This window comes from Tachysurus vachellii, chromosome 14 (genome assembly GCF_030014155.1).
Source record: "Tachysurus vachellii isolate PV-2020 chromosome 14, HZAU_Pvac_v1, whole genome shotgun sequence".
Classification (NCBI taxonomy): domain Eukaryota; kingdom Metazoa; phylum Chordata; class Actinopteri; order Siluriformes; family Bagridae; genus Tachysurus; species Tachysurus vachellii.
Window position 1 is genome coordinate 15132254 of NC_083473.1, and position 25557 is coordinate 15157810.

The window sequence follows — 25557 nt, forward strand, 5'->3', positions numbered from 1 at the left end:
CACAATTTACTAACGTCTGGCCTTTAAGCAGGAGGAGGCTGAGCTGAAGCGCACACACTTAGGAGTAAGGTTAAGATTCTCAGTGGCGGCTGTAACACTGAGCCATAATTGGTGTAGAACTGTTGAATTTCTGCAACTTTTACTATGTGTATACAGAAGACATTTAACGTTCTACACTGATGATGTAACTAAACTAAGCTACTTTGTAGTTTCCCACAGTGGCCTAAAGCTTTTCTTGATTTCTTAAAGCCATTTTTTTTTCAGGATGAAAATATACAAAAATATTTACCACCTAGTTTAATGACATGAATGGGATGAATGATTCACAATTACACACCGTGTCCCATACATGAAGATGAAACCGTGAAAGATGAAAGGTCTAATTTATTCTTCCCCACTGCTGTGATTGACTGGCTGTCAATCAAACATGTTTATTAGAATATTAGGCCATTGTTAGTGGGCTTATAAGAAAATTCTGCTTTTTCTTTGTTTTGTTGCAGATGTCTTTTCTTTCTCGTAATTGCCGAGTTGATGTGTAATATAACACTATGTTTTGAAAATGAAAATGCACCAACAAAAGCTTCCCCGACACCATTCAGTTCATTAAAGGTAATGAGAGATATTTTAGTTGACTTTGTTGTGGCAGCTACACTACACTACTTAACACCACTGATGTCTATCATTTTTCCAGCGTATGTTTATTTTACACATCAAACTCTGCAGGGGAAATATAATTTTTTTTTATTTTTGTGAAGAAACATACATGGCGTGTAATATTTTCCAACACCCATTATATATACCGAGTTGTAACAGTTACTTTAAAATGAATAACGTGATGAGGGAAGCATTTATAAATCATGCGTGCGTGTAGAGGCAGTGGCATGCTGTTCTTGCTGTAGCATGCACTAATCCGATCTGGCTTTAGACGTCCTTGAAGATCGCATCTCTTCATTATTTTTTTTTTTTTTAACAGAAGTCTCTAGCTGTTAAAGTATTAGTTCTGTAAATTGTGCCCCTTTTTCCAACTTAAGAAGAAACCAGACACAAAGTGGTGGAGTGCTGGCAGAGCAGCAGGTTTTTACAGAGCAGAAAGCGAGAGGACAGAAAGCTCATTGCTCAGCACGGTCTCATGATCCAGTGCAAGGACACTGATTAATCAGGGAGTATTTTTAAATTGAGTGATGTGTGAGAAGGCTATATTTATCCTCTGTGAAATGGTGAACTGCATCAGTGCTCAGAGTTTCGATTTCTTTATTTATCATGAACATCTGGAACATCAAGACACGAACACAGCTCCAGGTTTTCTGTCTGTTTGTTCTTCATAGCCTATTAAAACCTTAGCTTGTGTTTCAACATCCTGAAGGTGAAACAGTGTCGTATTGTCATTCTAATCATGATGTCTAATTTCGTTGCATGGTGACGTATGGAGTTCGTGTCCTTCGCTGCAGTACAGGACCTGTAATAAAAGCTCATCATTTTGCTGTAGGGCTGCAGTGTAAATTTGAATCACTTTATGTTGGGTGTAGTTATGGAGGGTGATTCAGTGCTAGTCTTCGCTTAAAACCACCTGATTTAAGGCTTTTCCATTATGACCTGCATCTAGTCAGATGCTGCTAATGGCAGTAAGTGTGGAAGTGTGGAGCTGAATAGCCTTTGCTGTGTTTGCTGTAACATCTTTGTCATTTTTGTCATACTTGTGACTATTACAGGCTGTTTAACATGACTGCAGCTCTAAAGGTACAATTCATATAAAGTCTAAAATCTCTTGATACGTCGCTGTTAAGCTAGAGGACTTATGTAATAGTTATGATGATGGATTTCTCTATAAATCTCAAAAGTGGCCGTGGCTTTATGCTGTGCACATAATTCTACTACTACATATCAAGGCAAATTGATTTTGTGTTTTATTTCTTCACTGAACTTTGTGCCTGATCTTTAGTAGTCACATGATTATAACACGTATGATGTCTATACCTACGAATTTAATGAAGTTTTAAGTCCTTTTGAAATGTTGTCTAGCTTATATATTTTTTTTTTTTTGCACTTGTAAGTTTTAGCATTTGGTAGATTGGCTTTATCCAGAGCGACTTCCAGAAGTGCTTTAAAAGCCTCTATCTTTGAATACATCAATACTAGTTCACTAGGCCAGTGACTAAGAATACCATCAGTCTAAAACTCTGCTGGGAGGAAATATAGCATAAAATGGACAAGCTAGTTTATTTATTTGTACATTTATATTTTTTCTTTAAATGCTAGTTTAAATGCTTCAGAGAGCAGGCGGTCTATAGACGGTGTTTAAACTCAATAGTCGATACTGTAGTTTTGGTTCCTGTAAGCAATGGTGGACGAGAACGAACTCTTCTTGGATTGTTTTTATATTGAGGAAAAAAGCATAAAACCTCATCATGAATGCAATGAATTTTTTACCATCATGTCTGTTCAGATTTGGATATTTAATTACCTCAGTTTCTAGTTTTTGTAAAAGGCAATATACAGTGTAATCCTTCCAGCTGGGTTCACTCGGTCTGTAAAAATGACTGATTCTAAAAGACAAAAATTCCAGAAATACCTCCAGTAATAATTACATTACTCTACTTCCACATGTGCACCTAATCCAATCCAAATAGAGCTTTAGGCAGCATGTAATGCCTTATTAATGCTTTCTTTTTCATTAACGATATTACGGCTGTGGAAAAAGGTTGTTTTTAGATTCGGAAATTTCCGAAAATGTTCTATCCCCTTCTTCGATGACTCACGGGGAAATTATGTGCATGTAGTTTAGAAAGGAAACCTCTATGTGAGAACTTGGCTGAGTGACTAGAAAAGTGGACTAAAAGCAGAAAATTGCACGGATGAGTCCTGTGATGAGCCTCTTTGCACCTATTTACGTGGGTGCAGCTCAGCAGTAGCCACAATGAGCCTTGAATGGTTTTATTAATATCTCTTGACATGAAGCAATGATGCATTTATGACCGCAGTTTAATACCTGATGAAGATTGAGTTTGGTTTTGTGAAGAGCGACTAGCAGGAGAGAGAAAGATCAGCTTAACCAGTGGAACTAATATAGTCTTCTTTTATTTTCAATATAACACCTTGAGCTTGTACAACTGTAATCTCTGTGCTGTCGTCCCCCTCACTTCTTGTCCTCTCTCATTACATCTCTCTCTCTCTCTCTCTTATTCTGTTTCTTTCTCTGGCTTTATCTTTTCTGCGAGGACCGAGAAGATTCATTCTCTAACTCTCCCTACGACTCCTTCATTTGCATATGTTTGCATGCTAATTATTATGGAAAATTATGCGCGAACTCTGGCTTAATAAAATATATTTAAGATTCATGCACAACTCAGGAGGTATTTACATACTTTAAAGATTAGCACATCAGTGTGTACTGTGACCCTTTGCTTGTTTTAAATCTTATTACGGCTTAGTAAAATCTTATGTATATGCGACTGGAATTTTAATCCTACTGTTAGTGTGATCTCTGCCTACTTACGTTATGTTTTTTTTTTTTTTTTGCTAGCCAGAGACGCTGTGCAGGTCACTCAGTGGGAATCACTAAGACCCCAGGCTTTTATACATGCATGTTTTTGCCAAGTGTATGTATATACAGTATATACTTGTTATAGGCTCTGGAATATTATCTGTACCACAGACCTGACTTCTATTATATTACAGTATTTGTGTCTTCAGTATTTTACCAAAACGTGACCGCTAAATGCTGGATCAACGCAGTCTGGTCTCACAAAACTGGGAAATGAGGCACACCGCAAAGATGGTAGTTTCAGAATGTGGCACCAACAGCATGAATCCATGGACCCATCCTGCCTTGTGTCACCAGTCCAGACTGGTGGAAGTGGTGTGATGTTTTCTCGGCACACTTTTTAGTCCTTCAGTCATCACTTGAATGCTGCAGACTTGAGTATAGATTCTGACCACGTGAATCCCTTTATGATCACAGTTTACTCTCTTCTTAAGGCTTCTTCCAGCATGATGATGCACCATGTCACAAAGCAGAAGTCAGCTCAAAAGTGTTTTTTTGAACATAACAATGAATTCTTTAGTGTTCTTTTCATCTTTTTTGGGATGTTGTAAAACATTTGCGAGATTTGCGGCCTGAAAAATCTGCAGGAATTGTATGATGCAAGCAGAATCTCAATGGATTTGTTTCAAACATCTTGTGGAATCCATGCCAGAAAGAATTGAGGCTCTTTAGACAGCAAAGGGAGCGCTCAGTGATTTTGGTGTTGCTTTTGTGGTTGAGCAAAATATAGAGGTAACTGATACCTTTGATACCAAGATTTTTCCTGAAACCCTTTTCAGATGAGGAAAACCCTAGTTGGCAGCAGTTTTGCTTTTGTTTGTTATGTATGATTAAGAAAGGGATATAACACTTGAACGTCATGCTGCCTGAATGTAGTTGCTATGAAGGCACATGTTTATTATACAGCATAAAATGGACTTACTGTGAATTATTTACCATCTGAAATATGGAAAGATCACCAATGGTGCTACTAGATGCATCAACAAAGCAGGAATAGCTTTGAAAAACTTTCTTGTGCATTAATCTTGTAGCTGCTTTGAGTTTGTTTTAAATGTTATACTGTTATCGCTCAACCATCACTGCAGGCGCTTTTTTTTTTTTTTTAACCAATCTCTGCTGTACGATGGTGTTTACACATCACAGCCGGACGTCCTGGGATCGTCTTCCATATCGCTTCCAGAGCTGAGCTCCACTTGGCTGACTGACGTACCAACCAGGATATGATGAAACTACAGATGTACTTCATGAGCGCAAGAGCTACAGAATACTGGAGGAAAGCACAGCTCATCTGTATCCATGTCTGTATAATTAGGGGTTTATTGGGTCCAGGAAGTGGTTATCTCTGTATGAGTCACTGTATTACGTGCTGGATTGATACCAAGTTGCATATGTATGTCAGTAAAGACAGTGTGTGTTCTCCCTGTCCCTAACAACTTATACTCTGTCACATACACACTGCACAAGGCGTGGTGCCTGGCAAAGCTCTGCCCTTTGCTATTGTTATTGCTGTGAACCACCACACAGCAATCCGTTCCAGATGGCCTCTGCTTTCTTGGCCCAATTGAATTGTCTATATTTACGACAGCAACCTCCCAAAAGCATGGTCATTTGTGGCGTTTTCTTCATCCTAAAACCGCCTTTTTAGCTTAATAACAGCATAACTTAATATTTGTTCCACTGTTCCAGCTTTGTCCAGATTGAAGAAGAGATGCCCTGGAGGACACACAGGAGAGTGACTAAGAAGTTTGAAAGCGTAGCTTTTCTGCATGTGACATCATTGATTAAAAGTCTTTATCACAGGCAAGGGGCTCTAATTAACTTACACTCTTCATCCTTGCTCAGAAGGCACAAAAGGGCTAGTGCTGTTTTATAACAGGAGCAATTGTGTGGAGAAATCTGTAACATGAGTAACACTGACAGTTGCAGGCTAAGCAACATTAACCTTATTCAGTGGAAGGGATGTTCCCTGCTGTCTCGTACCTGGCAGGAAAATCCTTGTGCTTAAGTTTCTGGAGTCGCCATTAGTGTAAGTGTCGAAGATTTTCGTGATGCACCGCATCATTCATTTTATCGGGTTTAGTATCGTTTTTGATCGTCAAACCTCTGCTTAATTATGTCTCGGATGTAGAAACGTATGTAGAAGCACAGAGTTCTCTCACAGGAGTACTGAACTAGCCCTAATACATCGAGTCGTGTGTGCGTGTGTGTGTGTACATAATTTTATATATATTAAATCAACTTACAGATTAAAATCAAATGTCAAACTCTCTTTATGCCTTCTCAGGCTTCCCTGCTTTCACTCACTACATGAGAAAGTGAGAGAGGGTGAGCAAGTTGAGCTGACTACCAAGCACATAAAGCCGTGCATGTGTCGCAATTCCAAATGATTGTAATGTCACACTATTGTACATAACCTTACTTAACGCTAGGAAGAAAAGAGTAAAGTAGAACTAGCAACATCTGAAGTTTCAATGAGGTTTCAATGAGGCTGCCTGCCAGCAGGTCCACCTAAAGTTTGACGTCTTGAGATGCTTTTCTGCTCGCCGCAGTTGAAATGAGTGGTTGAGTTAACAGCCTTCCAAAGTCAAAGTTATTGAGATCACAATCTTTCCCATTGTATCATATTAATGATGTGGAACACATAATATTGGTATGTTTTTGTGTAGAAGGATTGTCTGGAAGAAATATTTCATTGTCTTCTGTGAACACTAACCTCAACTTGTCTTCACTCCCAAAAAACAAACACACACACACACCAGTTTGCACTACTTGTATTGTCCTCTGCTTGAGAGATATGTCACTTTTCTGGATAAAAGCGTCCGCTAAATGAAATGAATACATGCAATAACTGTATGCAGTCGTTTAAGAGAAGACTAAACGCTTCGTTCTGCTGCTTTTCTTTAGCATTGTGTATCACACGAGTTTAGTATAAAGTTGCGAGAGCTTTGTGTTTCAGGCTGGTGGAGGAGTAATTGTTGTGGAAGAATATAAACGTTTTGCCCTCCTACCGTTCACACTCTCCCACTCCACACCAGACAGCCTCTCTATTCTCTGTGTCCAATCTGAGTCGTGTGTCACCGTCCGTCTGCCGCTGCATTCCAACTGGGTGTGAAATGTCGGCGGGGGTGGTGTGTAAATGAACTTCACATCTGGTGAATAATGGCTCAGCAGGTCCCCTGTGTGTTTGAGTAAGAGTAAAAGAAACATGCAGCGACATTATCACCACTTCAGACTACAGTACGTGGGCACGTGTGTGTGTGTGTGTGTGGTGTGTTAATCTTTACAAGACTGTAGAGAAAGAAATGAAGTCATTCAATGGTGTGGCCCGTGAACAAGAGATTTACCAGAGAAAATCTTGTTACCTTTTCACCTCTAGTCCTACTGTAGCTGTCCTTACACCAAGCGCGTCTTGGAATCAGTATTCGTACTTTACATTTGCAGTAAGCTCGGCTGTCGGAGTCCTGAGACCTTCTAGATATAAACCGGAGACATTCAAGGCCAATTTGAACAGTCAAGATTTGGTTCTCTTCACTTGCACCACCTCCTTAAAGCTTACTGATCAGCAATCCTACCTTATCCCAGCTCTACACATATCCACTTATTGCACTGTAAGACTCATGTCTCTGTAATCCTTAGAACTCTGTCAGATTGATAGGACTTGCACTGTAAACTTTTTTTTTCCCCTTGCTTAAAGGTTATATTAGATACTTCTGCTGCTCCGGCACGCATTAGTAAGCTTGTAGTAAAGACTTTTTAAAACCCACTTTTCTTTTTCTTTTAACCTTTAAATGGCACCACTGAGCACGTAATAATCTCGTTTTTAAAAATTGTAGCGGAAATTGTACAGCGCAGACTGGAATCAGCAACTACGAGTGAGCTGTTTATACGTGTCCTGATCACGGCAATCTGTTTAAAATCTTCATGTGCTTGCATGTTATCATGTAATTTAAACAAAATTATACCGCAAGTGAGGAGCTCCGTTATTTTGTGTCTGTTACTGTAACAGAAAAAGCATGCGACTCCTGTGAGAGTGTGAAAAGGAAGATTTTTGAGCACCGGGATAACATCTTTAGACCTCGTAGATCGTGTCTCTAATGGTCGATCGTGTCGTTTCACTTCCAGAAAAATGTCTGTTTTTATAAAGAAGGTGAAAAGAAACAAACATGTTCTTTTGAAGAATTCAGTTTAAAACCTGAAAATCCACACGAGATCCATCGTCACTGCATCCCGTTCCCTCACGCACGTGTGCAAAATCAGTGCAAACATTCACATTTGTGTATAATCAGATTTATCTTGTGATTGGATTACACATAATGTTGTGGTTCTTTAGTCTAAAATATCTTAGGTGTTTGTGAGGTTTTTTTTTTGTGTGTGTATATATAAAATATTATATAATAATAATATATATAATATATATAATTATTATTATTATTATTTTTTTTTTAAAGTGTACTATACAAGGAAGTTTATGCAGTCTAGGAGTTGCATTTTATGCAGTTTATCCAGTCTAGGAGTTGTAGTTTATTTTTGTCACACATACATTACAGCATAATGAAGTTCTTTCTTTGCGTATCCCAAAATGTTTGGATATCAGGTTCAGCCATGATACAGCACCCCTGGGGCAGAGAGGGTTAAGGACCTTGCTCAAGGGCCCAACAGTGGTGGCTTGGCAGTGCTGGGGATTGAACCCCAATCCTGCAAGCTTTAAAGGCTTATAACTTCTCAGTGTTGCGACTAATGCTCCTCAGTTTGATTCCTTAATTAAATATTTCTGTCTCTATGTACTCCTGATTCAACAGAGGTCAAGATGGTGGCCCTGTCGCTGAAGATCTGTGTGCGGCAGTGCAACGTGGTAAAGACCATGCAGTTCGAGCCCTCCACCCCAGTGTACGATGCCTGTCGCATCATCAGAGAAAGGGTTCCTGAGGCCCAAAGTGGACAAGGTGAGATTACTGTGAGGACTATCACTTTTTTTTTTTTTAAATCTTAAAATATTATGTGTATAAACTATGTGTATTTATGCTATAGCTGTGTACAGTTACTGATGTAATTCTACAACAGAACTGAGTATTTTAATTGTATTTGTTTTGGCCATTATTATAGGCTGTGTCTCAATCAGCTCTCTAGCTCCCTAGGTGGTGAATCAGTATATCGTGTATACAGGTTAGGACACTTGGTAAGGATGCATTTGAGAGCCACAGCGACAACAAGCTGCTTACATTTCTGGATGAATTTGGAGATTTCATCCACCTTTTTTTTTTTTTTATTTTATTTTATTCTTTTTTGAGGTGAGACGCTACAGAAAATATGACATCATTTCCTGAAGGGGACATAGTGAGCATCGATGTTCCCTGTTTTTTGCAGTTCTCCAGGGGATATTTTTAGGGAGTAAACATTTCAGTTTACTAGAAGGATTTTGAGATCCTTAAAATAGCAGACACAATGATCAGTGCCCTGAATACTGAACGCGGGAGCCTATTGAGTCCAAATCTTGCTCTGTATGATATCATTGTTGACTTTGGTGCTCTGGTGTTATTACATGCAGGGATTGTTTCTCTAAATCTGAAGTAATAGTGTCATTAATTAAAGTGAATATAATTCTGTTTCAGCATGCATGAAAAACTCATCTTAACCTCGTGTTTGGTTGAGTATGTCTTGTGTTTTGTTGTAGTAAACCTGCCGGAAGCAGCACAAGCTCAGTACAGTTCAGGTCATATCTGTTTCTGCTGCCGTCACTGCATAACGTCCCTAATAATTAATGTTACGCTGCATTCTGTATTAACCAAGCCAAAGATTTAAACCGGAGGTCAAAAGCTGCTCTGCTCTCAATTCCATGCCATTTAGAATAACATAATTCTCTTAGCATCAGTGTGTGTTGGGGGAAAAAAAAAGAGTATATTTAGTGTTAATGTCAAAATTTGTGGAACTTCTTAGATAACGAGTCTCAATGCTGAGAGAAGTCAAGGCAGCAGCAGGCCACGCTTTAATTCGGTCTCGGAGTGAGCTTGATGGATTCAGGCTTCAGAAAGCTAGCAGAGGAGATGAAAAATCTGTCACGGCCACATTATTCTTCCTCTCTGTATCGCTCTCTCGATCTCTTTCTCCTTCTCCTCACATCAGTAATCAAACTGTCTGAAAGTCAAACATGAGTAGTTCAGTATTTTTTTCAGGTTTGCAGGATCTCTGGTTGTCATCGTCAGAGCAGGATGGTTTCAGTCTCTTCACTTTCTATACTATTATTAGACTCCAGATCTGATTTAAATCAGACATGTGCTGTGTGGCTAATGTGATTTGTCTCTTCAAGCCACAATGGATTCTGTTTATAAATGCACAGGCAGGCATGAGACCCAACTTTGGTTTATTTGTTTCTTCAGTGAAATGTAGTTTCCTGAAATGCTTACATGTCTCATCGGTCTGTGTTTTAGCTTCAGATTATGGCCTGTTCTTGTCAGATGATGATCCTAGGAAAGGCATCTGGCTGGAATCTGGTCGTACGCTAGACTACTACATGCTCAGAAATGGGGTAAGAGCATTTACATTGTTCATTTTGTATCATTTATCTATTTACATATTTTTTTTCCATACATTTATTTTGGCGTAGAGCTCAAACCTGTATTGTTGCGTATGCCTTTCTTTCCCCGCTCATCTTTTTTTTTCTCTGTCGCACATTCACAGGATGTCTTGGAGTACAAGAAGAAGCAGAGGCCGCAGAAGATTAAAATGCTGGATGGAGCGATCAAGACCATCATGGTGGATGATTCCAAAACCGTAGGCGAGCTGCTCGTCACCATATGCAGCAGAATAGGTGTGTCCTTCTCCCTCCCTCTCTCTCTCTCTCTATCTCCCTCTATCTCCCTCTTTTTCTCTCTCTCTCTCTCTGACCCTCTATCCCCCCCCCTCTCTCTCCCTCTATCTCTCCCTCTCCCCATCTCTCTCTTCTCGTCACATTCCCTCTATCTCTGCCTCTATCTCCCTCTTCCTCTCTCCCCCCTCTCCCTTTCTCTCTCGCTCTCTCTCTCTCTCGCTCTCTCTCTCGCTCTCTCTCTCTCGCTCTCTCTCGCTTGCGCTCTCTCTCTCTCTCTCTCTCTCTCTCTCTCTCTCTCTCTCTCTCTCTCTCTCAATCCTACACTCCTCTATATTCTCTTGGTCTTATGAATGGATTTTGCTACAAGATCATAAAATCCATTTTTCCTGTGATGGAGCTTCCCTTTGATTTTTCTTTTTCTTTTTTCTTTTTCTTTATTTTTTGTAGCATTGCTGTAGATGTGTTTCAGAGAAAGTAATGCTCTATCACAGGGAAGCTGTAGAAGTGCGCTCTCCTCTCCTCTCAAGACATCGAGCTATTCCTGCAGTAGTAGATTTCAATTACACCAGAGATGGTCTGTAGTGAGGATGAGTGTGTTGGGAGGAGGAGAGGAGTTCTGACAAATATCTTTATTATCTTTGTTTCTTTACCGAGTTTCTGCTGCATTTCTCTGCTTTTGAGTTCCACATGAAAAAAGAAATATGTTGTCTGTTAGATTTAAAAAAAATATATAGCATATAGTTGACAAAAAATGTTTCTGAACCAAACGTGATCGTAAACGTAGTTTAAACAAGTTTCTGTTGACTAGACTGAATGACGTATTAATGTAAACCATTACATTGTGAAAGCTCATGTGGGTGTTAGCACTGATGGGAACTGGAACTATAAGATTAAACTCAGGCACTTAACGCAGACAGATAGTAGAATAACACAGCGATAATGCGTCTGTTGCAAAACATCAGCGTCATAGATTTGATTCTCAGCTCAGTAGTGCACTCAGTGTTTGATTATACTCAGGAATTTGAAAATACACACTCCAGTACCGTTAGATGTACAAAAGCTAACTGTGATCATTTCACTCAATTCCATTACATGGAACTGATGTATGCACCTCAATTAAAGCGTAAGTGTGTGTGTGCGCATGTGTGTGTGCCTAGAATTATGCCTAGATTTCAGGGAAATTTTTGTACTGTGCCTTTTATGAAAGAGAAAACAAGGAAAAAAGTCTTTTGTCTTCTTTTTTTTTACCCTGTTAGGAATCACAAACTATGAGGAGTACTCTCTAATCCAGGAGCAAGGGGAAGACAAGAAGGAGGACGGCATGGGTACGCTAAAGAAGGAGAGAACTCTGCTCAGAGACGAGAGAAAGATGGAAAAACTCAAAGCCAAGCTTCACACAGATGATGAGTGTGAGTTTTATGCTCTTAGATGTTCTTGTTTCAAAATCATGTAAAAAAAAAAAAAAAAAAAACTTCTTTGAGCACCAAGAACGCTGAGGCGTTGATGATGATGAAGATGAAGAAGCAGCAGGCTTTTTGTGAGTGCTATAGTTCCAGCATTGCAGTGAAGTAGAGGACTACATTCCAGATAAAAACTTCTTTGTTAAAAGTTCTGAAATTTCTTTTTCTCTTTACCTACTTGTTCACCAGGCAGCGGTGAATAAACACTAAAAGCCCAGACAGGGGATCAGATTGTCCTGTGTCTCCGCTGGCTATCGATTTATCCATCCTTGTTATAGAATCATGTAATTTAGTTATCATCCAAAATTTGCTGTCTTTAACAGTGAATTGGCTGGACCACAGTCGGACGTTCCGCGAGCAGGGGGTGGAGGAGAGCGAGACGCTGCTGCTTAGGAGGAAGTTTTTCTACTCTGACCAGAACGTGGACTCTCGGGATCCTGTGCAGCTCAACCTGCTTTATGTACAGGTCAGATCAGCATTTATTACTCTGAGCTTGATTCAAGTGAAGGCAGCATCTGTGGCAGTGCTATGGTGTGTGTGTTTCTCTCTCTCTCTCTCTCTCTCTCTCTCTCTCTCTCTTCTCCCCTCTCTCTCTCTCTCTCTCTCTCTCTCTCTCTCCCTCTCACTCACTCACTCACTCTCTCTCTGTCTCTCTCCCCCTCCTTCTCTCTCTCCTTCTCTTTCTTCTCCTCTCTCTCTCCTTCTCTTTCTCCTCTCTCTCTCTCTCTCTCTCTCTCTCTTCTCTCTTCTCTCTTCTCTCTCTCTCTCTCTGCGCCAGAAAGGCACTTTTTCCATCTTAACTAATAAGTGATTGTGTGCAGCCTCCACTTTGCTAATCTAAGCAGTCTGCAGAAAGTTTTCTCTCGAGCTCTTGTTGTTATTGTGATTGGGTTTTTTGAAGTAATTGGATATTTTCTTGCCTTAAAACCCGAATTGTTTGAAGGCCAACACAGCAATTAGGTTCCTTGTCAAGGAGGCTTGATTATCAATTGCTGTTTTTTCTTCCAAGTGCATACATTACTATTGTACAAGCCTATGGCTGATGTGTTTGATATTTTATAATTGTAGTGTAGATGACTCACACAAACACTCCCAGGCATGTATATACACACACACACACACACTCACGCGCTCTCTCTCCTTCTCCATTTATGTTTTTGGCTCTAGCAGCAGTTGCTAACTGGCATCTTGTCACATAATTTTGTGAAAGCAGTTCATCACTGGGTGTTAAACGTCATATAGCTCGGACTGTTTATAATAACAAAATTATTTAAGAAAGGCAGTTTTAATGTCTAGCCTTTTGCCTTTAAGCAATAAAATCATGTAGTGCTGAAGTGAGTAAGGAAACTTTGACTGTCATTAGTACATTTGTACCTTTTAGTTAACCATAAAAAATAATCAAGTATAAGTAACATTATAGTAATTAGCTTGTATTAATTCTTCCAATGTTGTGGAAAGACTCTATTTACCGCAGACCAACACAGAACAGAAAACCTGTTCAAAAATGAAATAAAGGAAAGTATAACAAATTACAAAACATACATCCTTCTAAAAATAAAGATTTGAGAACGAGCCACCGAAGCTGTTATGGAGCTGCATCCAGTTTTTCAGCTCGTGATAATATAGTAAAAGCATTTCTTGTTATTAAAGTGTTGCTGAACCATCGTGATGATGCAAAAGCATGAATCCTCCTTATGAAAAAGTAGTCACATCTCTGAAAGAAGTCTTTTTAATACCACTCACTGTGTACGTGTTTTGCATAAACATCATTAACTTCCTTAACAACAACTACCCTATCTTGGACTTTCATAATGAGTAAGCTTCTATTTTAGTTTCTGTTCTTTTGTCAGTAAAAGAAAAACATGTTGAAATTGTCTGTGGTAATTACACATATGTTACAGATGGCGGTGATATGGTGATTTAAAAAAAAAAAAAAAAAAAAAAAAGAAATTCACTGGAATAGTTCTTTAACCACATAATTAACATCTGCGTTAAGACGTTTTAAAATAATCAACACAGAGCAGCATCTACTTTAATAAATGTTTGTTTATTTAATTCGAAAGTTAATGGTGTTTTTTTTTTAAATGTGTATCTCGTGACCTGTTTATAATTGATTGATTTTGAAGCATCGGCTGAGGATCGTTAGTTTAATGTATGCTAATTAAATCTTGAACGGTATAAGCATTATTTAACTAAGGACTTGTTTTATTTTGTTAATATTGCAATGGTAACTAATAGAAATGTTATTTATTTATTAAAATGTTTATTGTTCCTTTAATAAACCATGGTCTTTTGGACTTTTTTAAATTTATTTATTTTAATTCATTAATTAATTAATTTATTTATTTTAACATAATCACTCATTACAACGAGTGAGTGATTGGAAGTTTTGTTCCTAGGCATTTATGAGTCAGTGCATAGACACACTCGTACAGTATACACACACTCGCATATATAAAGCCTCACAGTGTTGTTTGGAAAGAAAGATGGTTCACTCCCTGTCTTTTCCTCAGTCTATGTCTTGTTTCCACTTTGTAAATCCACACACCCCCAACGGATTCTCTGACTCAGTGCCCCACACACACACACACACACACACACACACACACACACACAGACATAAACCGCAGCAGATATATACACATGCATTGGCATAAACTGCAAAGCACTCACTGGAGTAAACACATAATTCTGTCCTTTTGTATGGTTCTCTCTCTCTCAAACACACACACACACACACACATAACTTCAGGAGATTCACATGATTGTTCCACAGACTCCAATGATTCTTGATTAAAGAGGTGTGTGTTTTCATTCAGTTCCAAATCATTCAGGAAATAAGACACCATGTAATTGAGTGTGTGTGTGTGTGTGTGTGTGTGTCCTAATTGGTGAACTTTCTCATACTATTTATTCATGACATTCAGTGACCTCATCACCAGACAAATCCTGCCAAGTCTCTGCACTCTCTACCCCGTGTGTGTGTGTGTGTGTGTGTGTGTGTGTAGGCATGGCTTGAGCTTGTTCTTGTAATAACAGTGCTGATTTGCTTTGTTCGAAACCCCTTACCATTTTCTTGGAATCTCTGCACTCTGGTTTTATCAGTGCTCTTTTGCTGGAAGCACTTTCACCAACTCAGTCCCAGTTCTGTAAATGTCTAATTTCTAATACTTATCTCTCAGCTATCCTCCCACCATCTGGCTGCACGGTGACCTCTCCACACTCAGGCTAAATCAATAAAGCCTGTATGTTTAATGTGCTCTATTCTACATGCAGCCCACTGTGTTGAACCATACTAGACAATATGGATCCTGACCAGACGTGATAATGAGCACAAAATACAAGTCCTGCTCTCTAGATTGTAACTGGGAAGTGTCTAATGGTTCTTTCTGTGCATCCGTGCTGAAGCACTTCTAAGGAAGATGGAGCTATTTGCCCCCGAGAGAGGCAGCGAGCATTTCAGGACATTTTAAAGGTTCCAAAAGGGCAGCCATATAATCTATCCAGCATTCTTTAAAGTGGAAATACAACAGTATCATAGCTCATACACACGTTTATCCTAGAGCTGTCAAATTCCTCTCGCATTGGTATTTGTTGGATTATTGGTGGCTTAGTGGGTTAAGATGTTGATCTACTGATCAGAAGGTTGCGAGTTCAACGGGTTCAGAGTCGACGAGGTCCTTTAACCCTTAACTGCTTGTATGAATGAGATAAATGTCAGTCGCTCTGGATAAGGGCTTCTGCCATACACCTTAAATATACATAATGGATCAGAATTTGTCTTATGTTACAGGTACAGCACAGATGCACGATTGTTGCATATAATATGTGAAAATGTAGTCTGACGACATAAATTTCACGACGCTCATTTGGCCGACATTTTTTTTTCAAGAATTTGCTTTATCAAACATGAAAAAAATGAAAATATTATTGTTTAAATAATTGAAAAGAGAAATATTGCGGTGGCTGAACTGATATAGACACATGAGTAAACTGATGTGACCGAATTAGCTCTGTACTGAAGCCAGCGGATGCTCATCTCTGATTCAGCTGCCCACAGTCACTCATTAGTTCCCAAAGACTTTTAAATACCATGCGTCGCTACACAGCTATGAAGTCATGTTTGGACACTTGGTGAACGGCGGTGTCCCGTCGTGGTATCCGAAACCCTTGAAATTATTGTTGGCACTTTAAATGCACACAGATGTCACAATAGTCATCCCTGTTCATTGGCTAGAAAAATCTGTGCTATTCAATGAATGGAGGAAAGAATTAAAAGCATAACTTGATCTTTGGCTCTGTGACACTTTTAAACATAATATTGTGAAAGCAGTCCATCGCTGGATGTTAAACGTCATATAGCTCGGACTATTTATAATAACGAGATTATTTAGTTTTAATATTCTAGCCTTTTGCCTTTAAGCAATAAAAGCTATAAATGTACAAAGTACATTTGTACCTTTTTAGTAAACAATAAAAAATAATCAAGTAACATTATAGTAATTAGCACTTTGTATTGATTTTTCCAATGTTGTGGAAAGACTCCACACTTTCTCTATTTGTTTCTGTTCATCCATTCAATGAATGGAGGAAAGAATTAAAAGCATAACTTGATCTTTGGTTCTGTGACACTTTTAAACATATTAAGCATATTAAACATAGTTTGTTCAGGTGCACGCTTTGTATCCTGACTCATGTCGTTGTGTTCCAGGCCAGAGATGACATCTTAAATGGCTCCCACCCAGTGTCCTTCGATAAGGCGTGCGAGTTTGGTGGAATCCAGGCACAGATCCAGTTCGGTCCTCATGTGGAGCACAAACACAAGCCCGGATTCCTAGAGTAAGCCTCTGTGTGTGAACAGGCTGCTACTGCGGCCTTTCTCACACACGCGCGCGCATACACACTTTTTCTGTCCAAGCAAAGTCTGTAAAGCTTAAGAGTTAGTATACGAGCATGCTGGACCCTTCCCACTTGTCAGATATCACCACATGTTCTGAATGAAAAGTGCTGTCAGGGTGTAAATGTGTGCCATGTTGACTTCTTTGCAGCCTGAAGGAGTTCCTGCCCAAAGAGTATATTAAACAGCGAGGATCTGAGAAGAGGATCTTTCAGGTTTGTGCTGCTTTACACACCACCACTGTTATCGCACGCGTAAAGTACAGTGGTGTTTGGAACCTATTCATTTGTTCAGTGCTAACCTTTAATGAAGCATTTGCTTATGAGCAGAGCAAGCAATGAGAACCACAGAATAATTAAGATTAAGCAAATTGATGGCTGATTAAAAGATTTGCAGTCTAATGAGCGCTCCGTTCATGATGCGTGAGAAAAGCATGCTAAGCTGAATTTGTGGATCTGTGGTGCATGTTTTCTTTTTTCTTTTTTCTTTTTTTTTAAAACTCTCCACATCTTGAATCTTAGGAACACAAAAGCTGTGGAGAGATGACGGAAATCGAGGCGAAGGTGAAATACGTAAAACTCGCCAGGTCCCTGAGAACATACGGAGTGTCCTTCTTCTTGGTGAAAGTAAGACATGACATGATGATGTACTGGATACGATGTTTACATACTGTGTGTATTTTTGTGAAGGGGAAGAGTGTGTTTAATTATCTCCGTGCTCTCAGGACCAAACAAGTAGCAGGAGCCACTAGAAGCACAAACATGTGAGAGAATATTTTCACAAGGGCTAAGAACCTCTCCATACAGTCTGTACAAAAGCAGCCTTAAACACAATAACCAACAAGTGCTGCATTATGAGTTTTCAAAGTTGGAGCAGAATGCAATTTCATAATGCAAAAATATTGAAAAAACTTTGTAGGAAAGGCTTCGAGTTAGCAAGTCTGTTATGGAGAGTGAGAACAAAGGCGAAGTTGGGATTGCAGTTTTTCACACATCTTCAGAGTATTCAATATATGCGTTATTATCTCTTAAATGTTGTCATTAAATCCTGTGCCGTTGTCAGAATAAGGTTTATTAAAGTCTCAGTGAGGGAGAGATTTCAGGTCATTAGTGGTCTGCTGCAAAGCCCAGGGCTATACATAAATTGCTATGAAAGGGCTTTTTGCAGACTCATTATACTTACAGTGAAAATGCATCTATTTATTTATTTATGTAGAAAGAAAGTCTTGCTTTCAGTGGTCCTGAGTAGATCATGCTAACAGACATTAGAAAAATACTTAAAGTAGGCAGCAATAAAAAAATGGCAATCTTGCTAAATGTAAAGAGACTTTTTAATTGGCGGAATGAAATAAACTATAAAACGCCAGTCATGCCGAAGCGCCCCATGCCCTTGTCTGCTGAAGACAATGGGACAATGTGGCTATTTTAAAAAAATTTCTATTCTTCTTAAAAAAAACTAAAAATAAAACGCATGCCCTTGTTGCATTGTTAATACAATGTTGGTGTATTTTTATTGTCATAAAGTGCATTCTGTATTAAAAAGACTCTTGGAAGTTAAATAAATCAGCTGAAGGGAATCCTATTGAGAGTTATTTTTGACAATCCTCTGCATGTTACTTGCCCTTTTGTGTGGCACCTGTATGACATTCAGGTCTGCACACTGAGGTGTCCAGGCTTGTGAGCGTGTGTGTGCGAGAGCGTGTGTGTGTGTGCGCGCGAGCGTGTGTGTGTGAGCATGAAGTTCCCCTGGGTTGCTGCTGTAGTGCAGATGGGATGCCCAGGGCATTGTAAAGGGCAAGAGGAATATTCCTAGTAGAATAGTTAGCAGCCTGATTTCCTGTGAAGAATAAAGCTTTAATTTAACCCTTATTTATTAGGACACTGTTGTTCCTTTCTGCTGGCGGAATAGAATTCGACATGTCTGACATTTATCAATCAGTGTAAACAAACAAATTTTGTAGACTTTATTGCCACAAGTCTGATATAAATTGAGTCAGGACACTGCTGGTTTTCAGTGTGAGCTGTTTTTACCAATTTTTATGGTCGAAGGTAACTTACGATTTAAAAAAAATATTGCGCTAGCAGGCTAGGTAAAAGCAGAGATATTTATACCTGACTACAGATTCCTAAAACCCTGAGTGTCTACTTTCATATGAGCAGTTTAGCACCAGTGTGATGTGTGACATGACAAAGAAAATCAATTCTGATCATGGACACCACCAAAACAGGCCAAAATGTAATTTCTATCTCTGCTAAAGAGTCCAACAACCCCAGGGTTGATAAAAAAAAATTGATTAGCTAACTTACAGGTGGAAACTTCAGCTTGGTTGCTCTGGATGCTGGAGTAAGTAAAAAGATTGGTTAAGCATATTTAATACAGATAAAAGACTAAAAGGAAAGAAACAAATATGATTTTTTTTGGTCTTCGTCTGAATCCTACAAACTGGGGGACAACAGCGGGACAGCTAGAGTACAGCAGAAACATTCTGCCTTGGTGAATAAAATGGATTTTTTTTGTGTCTATTCAGGTATCACATGCTGTATATTTATCGTTTGAAACGATTTGAGACGTTGTTCTAAAATGATGTGATTTGTTCTCTAACAGGAGAAGATGAAGAGCAAGAATAAGCTTGTCCCACGCTTGCTGGGAATAACCAAAGAGTCTGTAATGCGGGTGGATGAGAGGACTAAAGACGTCGTGCAGGAGTGGCCCTTAACCACAGTGAAAAGATGGGCAGCATCTCCCAAGAGTTTCACATTGGTATGCGACTGTGCACTGGGATTGCCTCTCTTACACGGGATTGCCTCTCTTACTCATCTGTAGTACTGCTACCGATGAGACTTCACTCATTCTATATTAGTAATCAGTGTAAATAGACAGAATTTCTCAAAGGCACATTTGGCAGCACATTTAAATTGAATGCATTGTTGGACATTGACCAAGGTTTCCAGTTCATTGAAAATGAGCCTCAAACAATGATCACTTTGAGCTGAAGGTCAAATTACAGGGAGCAAGAGGAAGCTCCTGATGCTCTGGCCTTCAATGGTTTAAAAAAAGAACACAAGTGCACGTTATTAGCAGGCTAATGCTCAAGTGTCTCGCATTCAACGTGCACCATGTATGTAGGATTTTATTAGGATTTGCTATATATATTAGGATTTTACTACTTGATAAAATATGAATGGTGGGCAAATAAGCACTAGAGTTAAAGCTTCAGTTATTTTATTTATTTATTACATTTTTATTTAATGATTATGAATTAAATTACAGTCAATGCTATATATGGTAAATCCTCTCTCATACCTCTTTTATGAGGTGTGTTATAAATGTTTAGGATGCACTACATGGTCTTTATCTTGGCTTTATTAGTGAGATTTAATGTGTGTGGGGGTGTGTGCTTGCTTCTTAAAGGACTTTGGTGAATACCAAGAGAGCTACTATTCTGTTCAGACTACAGAAGGAGAGCAAATCTCCCAACTTATTGCAGGATACATAGACATCATCCTTAAAAAGGTAAAGTGCGCTAAGCTTTTTTTAATGTTTCTCAGACAATATAAGCTACATCCAGTTTACACGTGTGACTCATGCCGATGTCTGGTTTTACAGAAGCAGAGCAAGGACCGCTTCGGTTTGGATGGCGATGAGGAGTCCACCATGCTGGAAGAATCGGTTTCACCAAAGAAGTACACTGTCTTTTAACACTGTGATAAGCATTGACTTGCCTTAATAACGACTTTGCTTAGTAACAGAATAAACGTAATAATATAATTGAACCATTTGTCGATTATGTTAAGGTGTTTGATTGTTTGAAATTGGCAGAAGAGCCAGAGTGGTGGTGTAGCAACCGACAAACTGGCTCACTGGTCTAATCACACACGAGAGAGAGGGCTTTTCTATTATTCTGCCCTTGAGAAGGTTGTAGCTCACAGAGACATGGCTGTTTTATTATTTCCCTCAAACTGGAAATTCATCAGGAAGTATTAAGTGATCCAGTTCCTTGAAGCAGAGAGACACAGAGCGAGAGAGAGAGGGACAGAGCGAGAGAGAGAGGCACAGAGCGAGAGAGAGAGGGACAGAGCGAGAGAGAGAGGGACAGAGCGAGAGAGAGAGGGACAGAGCGAGAGAGAGAGGGACAGAGCGAGAGAGAGAGAGGGACAGAGCGAGAGAGAGAGAGGGACAGAGCGAGAGAGAGAGAGGGACAGAGCGAGAGAGAGAGAGGGACAGAGCGAGAGAGAGAGAGGGACAGAGCGAGAGAGAGAGAGAGGGACAGAGCGAGAGAGAGAGAGGGACAGAGCGAGAGAGAGAGAGGGACAGAGCGAGAGAGAGAGAGGGACAGAGCGAGAGAGAGAGAGGGACAGAGCGAGAGAGAGAGAGGGACAGAGCGAGAGAGAGAGAGGGACAGAGCGAGAGAGAGAGGGGGACAGAGCGAGAGAGAGAGGGACAGAGCGAGAGAGAGAGGGACAGAGCGAGAGAGAGAGGGACAGAGCGAGAGAGAGAGAGGGACAGAGCGAGAGAGAGAGAGAGGGACAGAGCGAGAGAGAGAGAGGGACAGAGCGAGAGAGAGAGAGGGACAGAGCGAGAGAGAGAGAGGGACAGAGCGAGAGAGAGAGAGGGACAGAGCGAGAGAGAGAGGGACAGAGCGAGAGAGAGAGGGACAGAGCGAGAGAGAGAGAGAGGGACAGAGCGAGAGAGAGAGAGGGACAGAGCGAGAGAGAGAGAGAGAGGGACAGAGCGAGAGAGAGAGAGACAGACGAGAGAGAGAGAGAGACAGAGCGAGAGAGACAGAGCGAGAGCGAGAGACACAGACAGAGCGAGAGAGAGAGAGACACAGACAGAGCGAGAGACACAGACCAAGAGAGAAGGGAAGAAACTGTATGTGTGTGTGTGTGCTTCACTTTGCTCTGTCTATCTGCAGCATGCTTTTTATCCATTCTTTGCTCAGGCTCTGACAGGAGCAGATCTACAGATATGTTTGCTCTTTTTAGGTTGTTACAGGAGATGGCATGTTGCATCACTGCCTTGTAGCCTCCTGTAGAAGATACCAGTGCAGCCATTTCTGTCCATGTTCAAATCCAAAAATTGAGGCTTCCCACAATGAGTTGTAATTAACCAATAAAGCCTGGAGTGCGTGTCGACAACAGGAGACCGCTCTAGTGCACATTAAATCTCTAAGCTTTAAATATCTGTGCATGATTGTTTCCACATTTGCACTCCTGTCGTAGTGTTGAGTTAAGGTCTATATGTTCTGTGCTTTAAACTGTACGTGTTGGGTAACGTGATGCTTCTGTGCAGGTCAACTATCCTGCAGCAGCAGTTTAACCGCGTGGGCAGAGTGGAGCATGGGTCAGTGGCACTGCCCGGCATCATGCGCTCGGGTTCTGTCGGCGGCCCAGACGCTGTTAACATGGGCACAATGCCGGCTCCTCAGCAGCAGATCACTATGGGGCAGATGCACAGAGGACACATGCCCCCACTGGTGAGATTCTTTGCAGTATAACCAGGATTGTAGCTACACATACTGTACACACACAGACTTTTGATTTGACTGTCAAATGCAGGGCGTGTGCATAACCCTGTCTTTTGTACCGTGTGTGCGTCATCAGAGCCTGGCGCAGCAAGCGCTTATGGGCACCATAAACAGCAGCATGCAGGCAGTACAGCAGGCTCAGGCAGACCTCGGTGAGGTGGATAACCTGCCACCACTGGGACAGGATAGGGTGAGTATACATTAGACATGTTCGAAACCTTTTGGCTTAAGTGATCAATTATCGATATGTATCGATTATATTTATATAGTAATGTCAAAGCATACTTTCTTGATATCTCATAGAAGTAAAAAGATTTCCAACAGACGCATTTTATAGGTTTCATGATGTCAGGGGTCTCCAGTCTTATCTGCAAAGGGCTGGTGTGCAACTATTCAAGTATTGTTTGAAAACAAGCTCAGTTGATTAACAATGTTTAATCAGGTGTGACTTCTGCATAGCTGGAATAACCTGAAGGCACACCGGCTCTTTGTGGATAATAATCCTGCTCTATATACTGAATATCTGCCAAACCACGTTGTACTGGCTTGAAGATGATTTAAACATCCTGAGACATTAATCTTCATCTTCCTCTTGTTCTTCCTCCTCTTTTTCTTCTTCTTCTTCCGAATACACATTAATTATGGTGTACTTAATGAAATGAATGATTATCACGATCGTGTATTTATTAAATGTTGAATATCTCATTAAGCATCAGCCATAAGTAAATATTCATTTAGGTTAAAAAATAAAACCTTTTCTTACCCTTTAAACTGCTAACTTGCTCTTTCTCATGGAGTTTGTTTTTTTTTTCTCTACTTTTATTTTACCTAAGATGATGTAATAAATTTCCAACATATTGGGTTGATGATCTAATACTAATCCGTTACAGAGTATAATCCGTATAAAGTTCACTCCATCTGTGGAAATCTAAAACGATGGGCGCATAATTATTTAAATGCATTCCAATTTGAAGTAGTTAACATCCAAACGAAGTATTTAAAGGAATTTGGCAGCCCGATATGTTTTTCAGTCTCTTTTATTGACTCCTGTGTAAAATTGATTGTGTAGCTGTTTGTTTCTGACTGTGAGTTTCCTGACTCAGTAATCCTGATACAGAGCAGACTCGCCTCCCTGTTACGATGAGCCATGTTAGAAATGTGAAGGCTACAGAATGTTTATAAACCTTAAAGTGATAGTGTAGTGTGAAGCACAGCCAAAAATAAAATCTGTGAGTTTTTTTATAGACTGCTGGTCATCATGTCTCACTCCTTTCTAAAAGGCATCCAGGGTTTGGGTTCAGAATAAAGTGGATGAATCCAAGCACGAAATCCATTCCCAAGTAGACGCCATAACTGCTGGAACTGCATCCGTTGTCAATCTTACTGCAGGTAAACTCGCACAAACAGATGCTCTGTGTTTTCATGTTTCTCTCATTTCCCCTGTTTGTTTGTCTTGTCAAATGCTTTAAAAATCTGGTACCAACAGATAGATTGGGTTTCTTTATGGCTTCAGATGAATCGAAAGTCATTTTTTGTTTAAGATGCCGAAAAATGCTGGTGGTGTAAAACGTGAAACTTGCAGCTTGAATATCAACACATGCGTTCTTCAAGTCCACATCAAGGACACAGTCAGGAAGCAGACACTCTTCAGTTACACTAATAAATGTTTCTGTTCATGAAGGAATATTGAGTGCAGTGTCCTGAAGCCGATCTGTTTGGCATGATCCTGGCTTTTGGAGGCAGGCCATGTGGGCACCTGCCAGATTTCTGCTGGAGTTAATCTCTATATGCCATCTGTTTGATAGGCCAAAGATCTGCCTGCTAGCTATCAGAAACGTCATCACTTCTACCCCAAATCTCTTGCTCTCTGTTCTTATAAAAAAAAAAAAGGCTTGTTAGAAATGTTTGAATGAATTGCAGTATTTCTGTATGTATGTATTTGTTTCTTGGATGCATTGACAATATTCTTACCTAGTAATTATATGTATTAAGATATAATTATACTGTGATATAATAATTATTACCATTATTATGTAGTAATAGTATTAGGATACACAGGCATGAGAAATTTCCTGTACTAGTTAAACTAAAGAAAAGCTCCAGAATATTAAAACTAATCTCTGTTCACGCTAGGTAAAAGATGTGTGTGATTCAACACGTGTTCAGAAAATCAGTTTACACGACACATATAATGGAAGTCTAATAGAAATTGACCTGGGAGGTTAATACACATTTATGCAAAACGGGTCGTTTGGTAGAATTTGATCAATTTAGTTTTTTAAATAGTACAGAGAATGACATCTTAAGTAAGTGACATCATGAATCCAAGCAAATTGGTGTTTTTGGTTTGTTTTTTCTCTTTAATTTGACACTGCTTCTATAGGTAGATGGAGATCAAGTTGGATGTTCCATAGTTTCAAGGACTAAAATGACCTCTTTTTAAAATGACCCAAAGATCATTTCTGTAATATAAATATATAAAATGTTGCTTTCTTTCTGTCTGAAACTAAAGGTGACCCAACAGACACTGATTACACAGCTGTAGGCTGCGCCATAACCACCATCTCCTCCAACCTGACGGAGATGTCGAAGGGTGTGAAGCTACTAGCGGCGCTCATGGAGGATGAAGTGGGCAGTGGGCAGAGGCTAATGGGAGCTGCCAGGACTCTAACCGGGGCAGTATGTGACCTGCTCAGGGCTGTGGAGCCGGCGTCTGGAGAGGTAAACAAACACAAGCGCACACACACATCTAGACAGTTCTCTGTTGGAGTCCAGGCTCAGATTTGTAACACTGCTGTGAATATTTTAGCCTAGACAGACGGTGCTGACAGCAGCGGGTAGCATCGGACAGGCTAGCGGGGACCTGCTGCGCCACATCGGAGAGGGAGAGACTGACGAGAGATTCCAGGTGTGTGTGCTTCGGTGTTTATGCATAGAAATCAGGATGTACAGCAACAGAATCAGATGGAGGAACTCATAAACGTAAGTTTGATCTCATTCTTTTTGGTTTTACAGGACATCATGATGAACCTGGCCAAAGCAGTGGCCAACGCTGCTGCACTGCTGGTGCTAAAGGCAAAGAATGTAGCACAAGTTGCTGAGGACACAGCGCTACAGAACCGTGTGATAACTGCAGCCACACAGTGCGCCCTCTCCACCTCACAGCTAGTGGCCTGCACCAAGGTAAGGTTGGAGAGTGAATCAGGATAGTTAGATAGTTAGTTAGATAAGATGGATTCATGAGTTCATAGATGAAAGACTGATCGGTGTAAGAATGGATGCACATATTTATGTGGATTAATGGATACAGGGTTGCTATTTTCTGTA

The 25557-nt window shown here is 40.1% G+C and overlaps 1 protein-coding gene across 2 annotated transcripts in view; it reads left to right on the forward strand.

The window, feature by feature from the left end:
• tln2b (talin 2b) overlaps positions 1-25557 on the forward strand; it is a 113160-nt gene that overhangs the window by 41160 nt on the left and 46443 nt on the right. For both annotated transcript variants that reach the window (XM_060886306.1, XM_060886307.1), the window contains 17 exons: positions 8341-8484; positions 9967-10064; positions 10217-10346; positions 11603-11755; positions 12130-12272; positions 16518-16645; positions 16855-16918; positions 17225-17329; positions 19308-19463; positions 20115-20216; positions 20310-20386; positions 21996-22179; positions 22307-22420; positions 23511-23619; positions 24743-24951; positions 25040-25138; positions 25246-25413. In XM_060886306.1, the coding sequence (XP_060742289.1) occupies positions 8349-8484; positions 9967-10064; positions 10217-10346; positions 11603-11755; positions 12130-12272; positions 16518-16645; positions 16855-16918; positions 17225-17329; positions 19308-19463; positions 20115-20216; positions 20310-20386; positions 21996-22179; positions 22307-22420; positions 23511-23619; positions 24743-24951; positions 25040-25138; positions 25246-25413 (2175 nt within the window). In that variant the 5' untranslated portion in view covers positions 8341-8348. The remainder of the gene's footprint in view (positions 1-8340; positions 8485-9966; positions 10065-10216; positions 10347-11602; positions 11756-12129; positions 12273-16517; positions 16646-16854; positions 16919-17224; positions 17330-19307; positions 19464-20114; positions 20217-20309; positions 20387-21995; positions 22180-22306; positions 22421-23510; positions 23620-24742; positions 24952-25039; positions 25139-25245; positions 25414-25557) is intronic.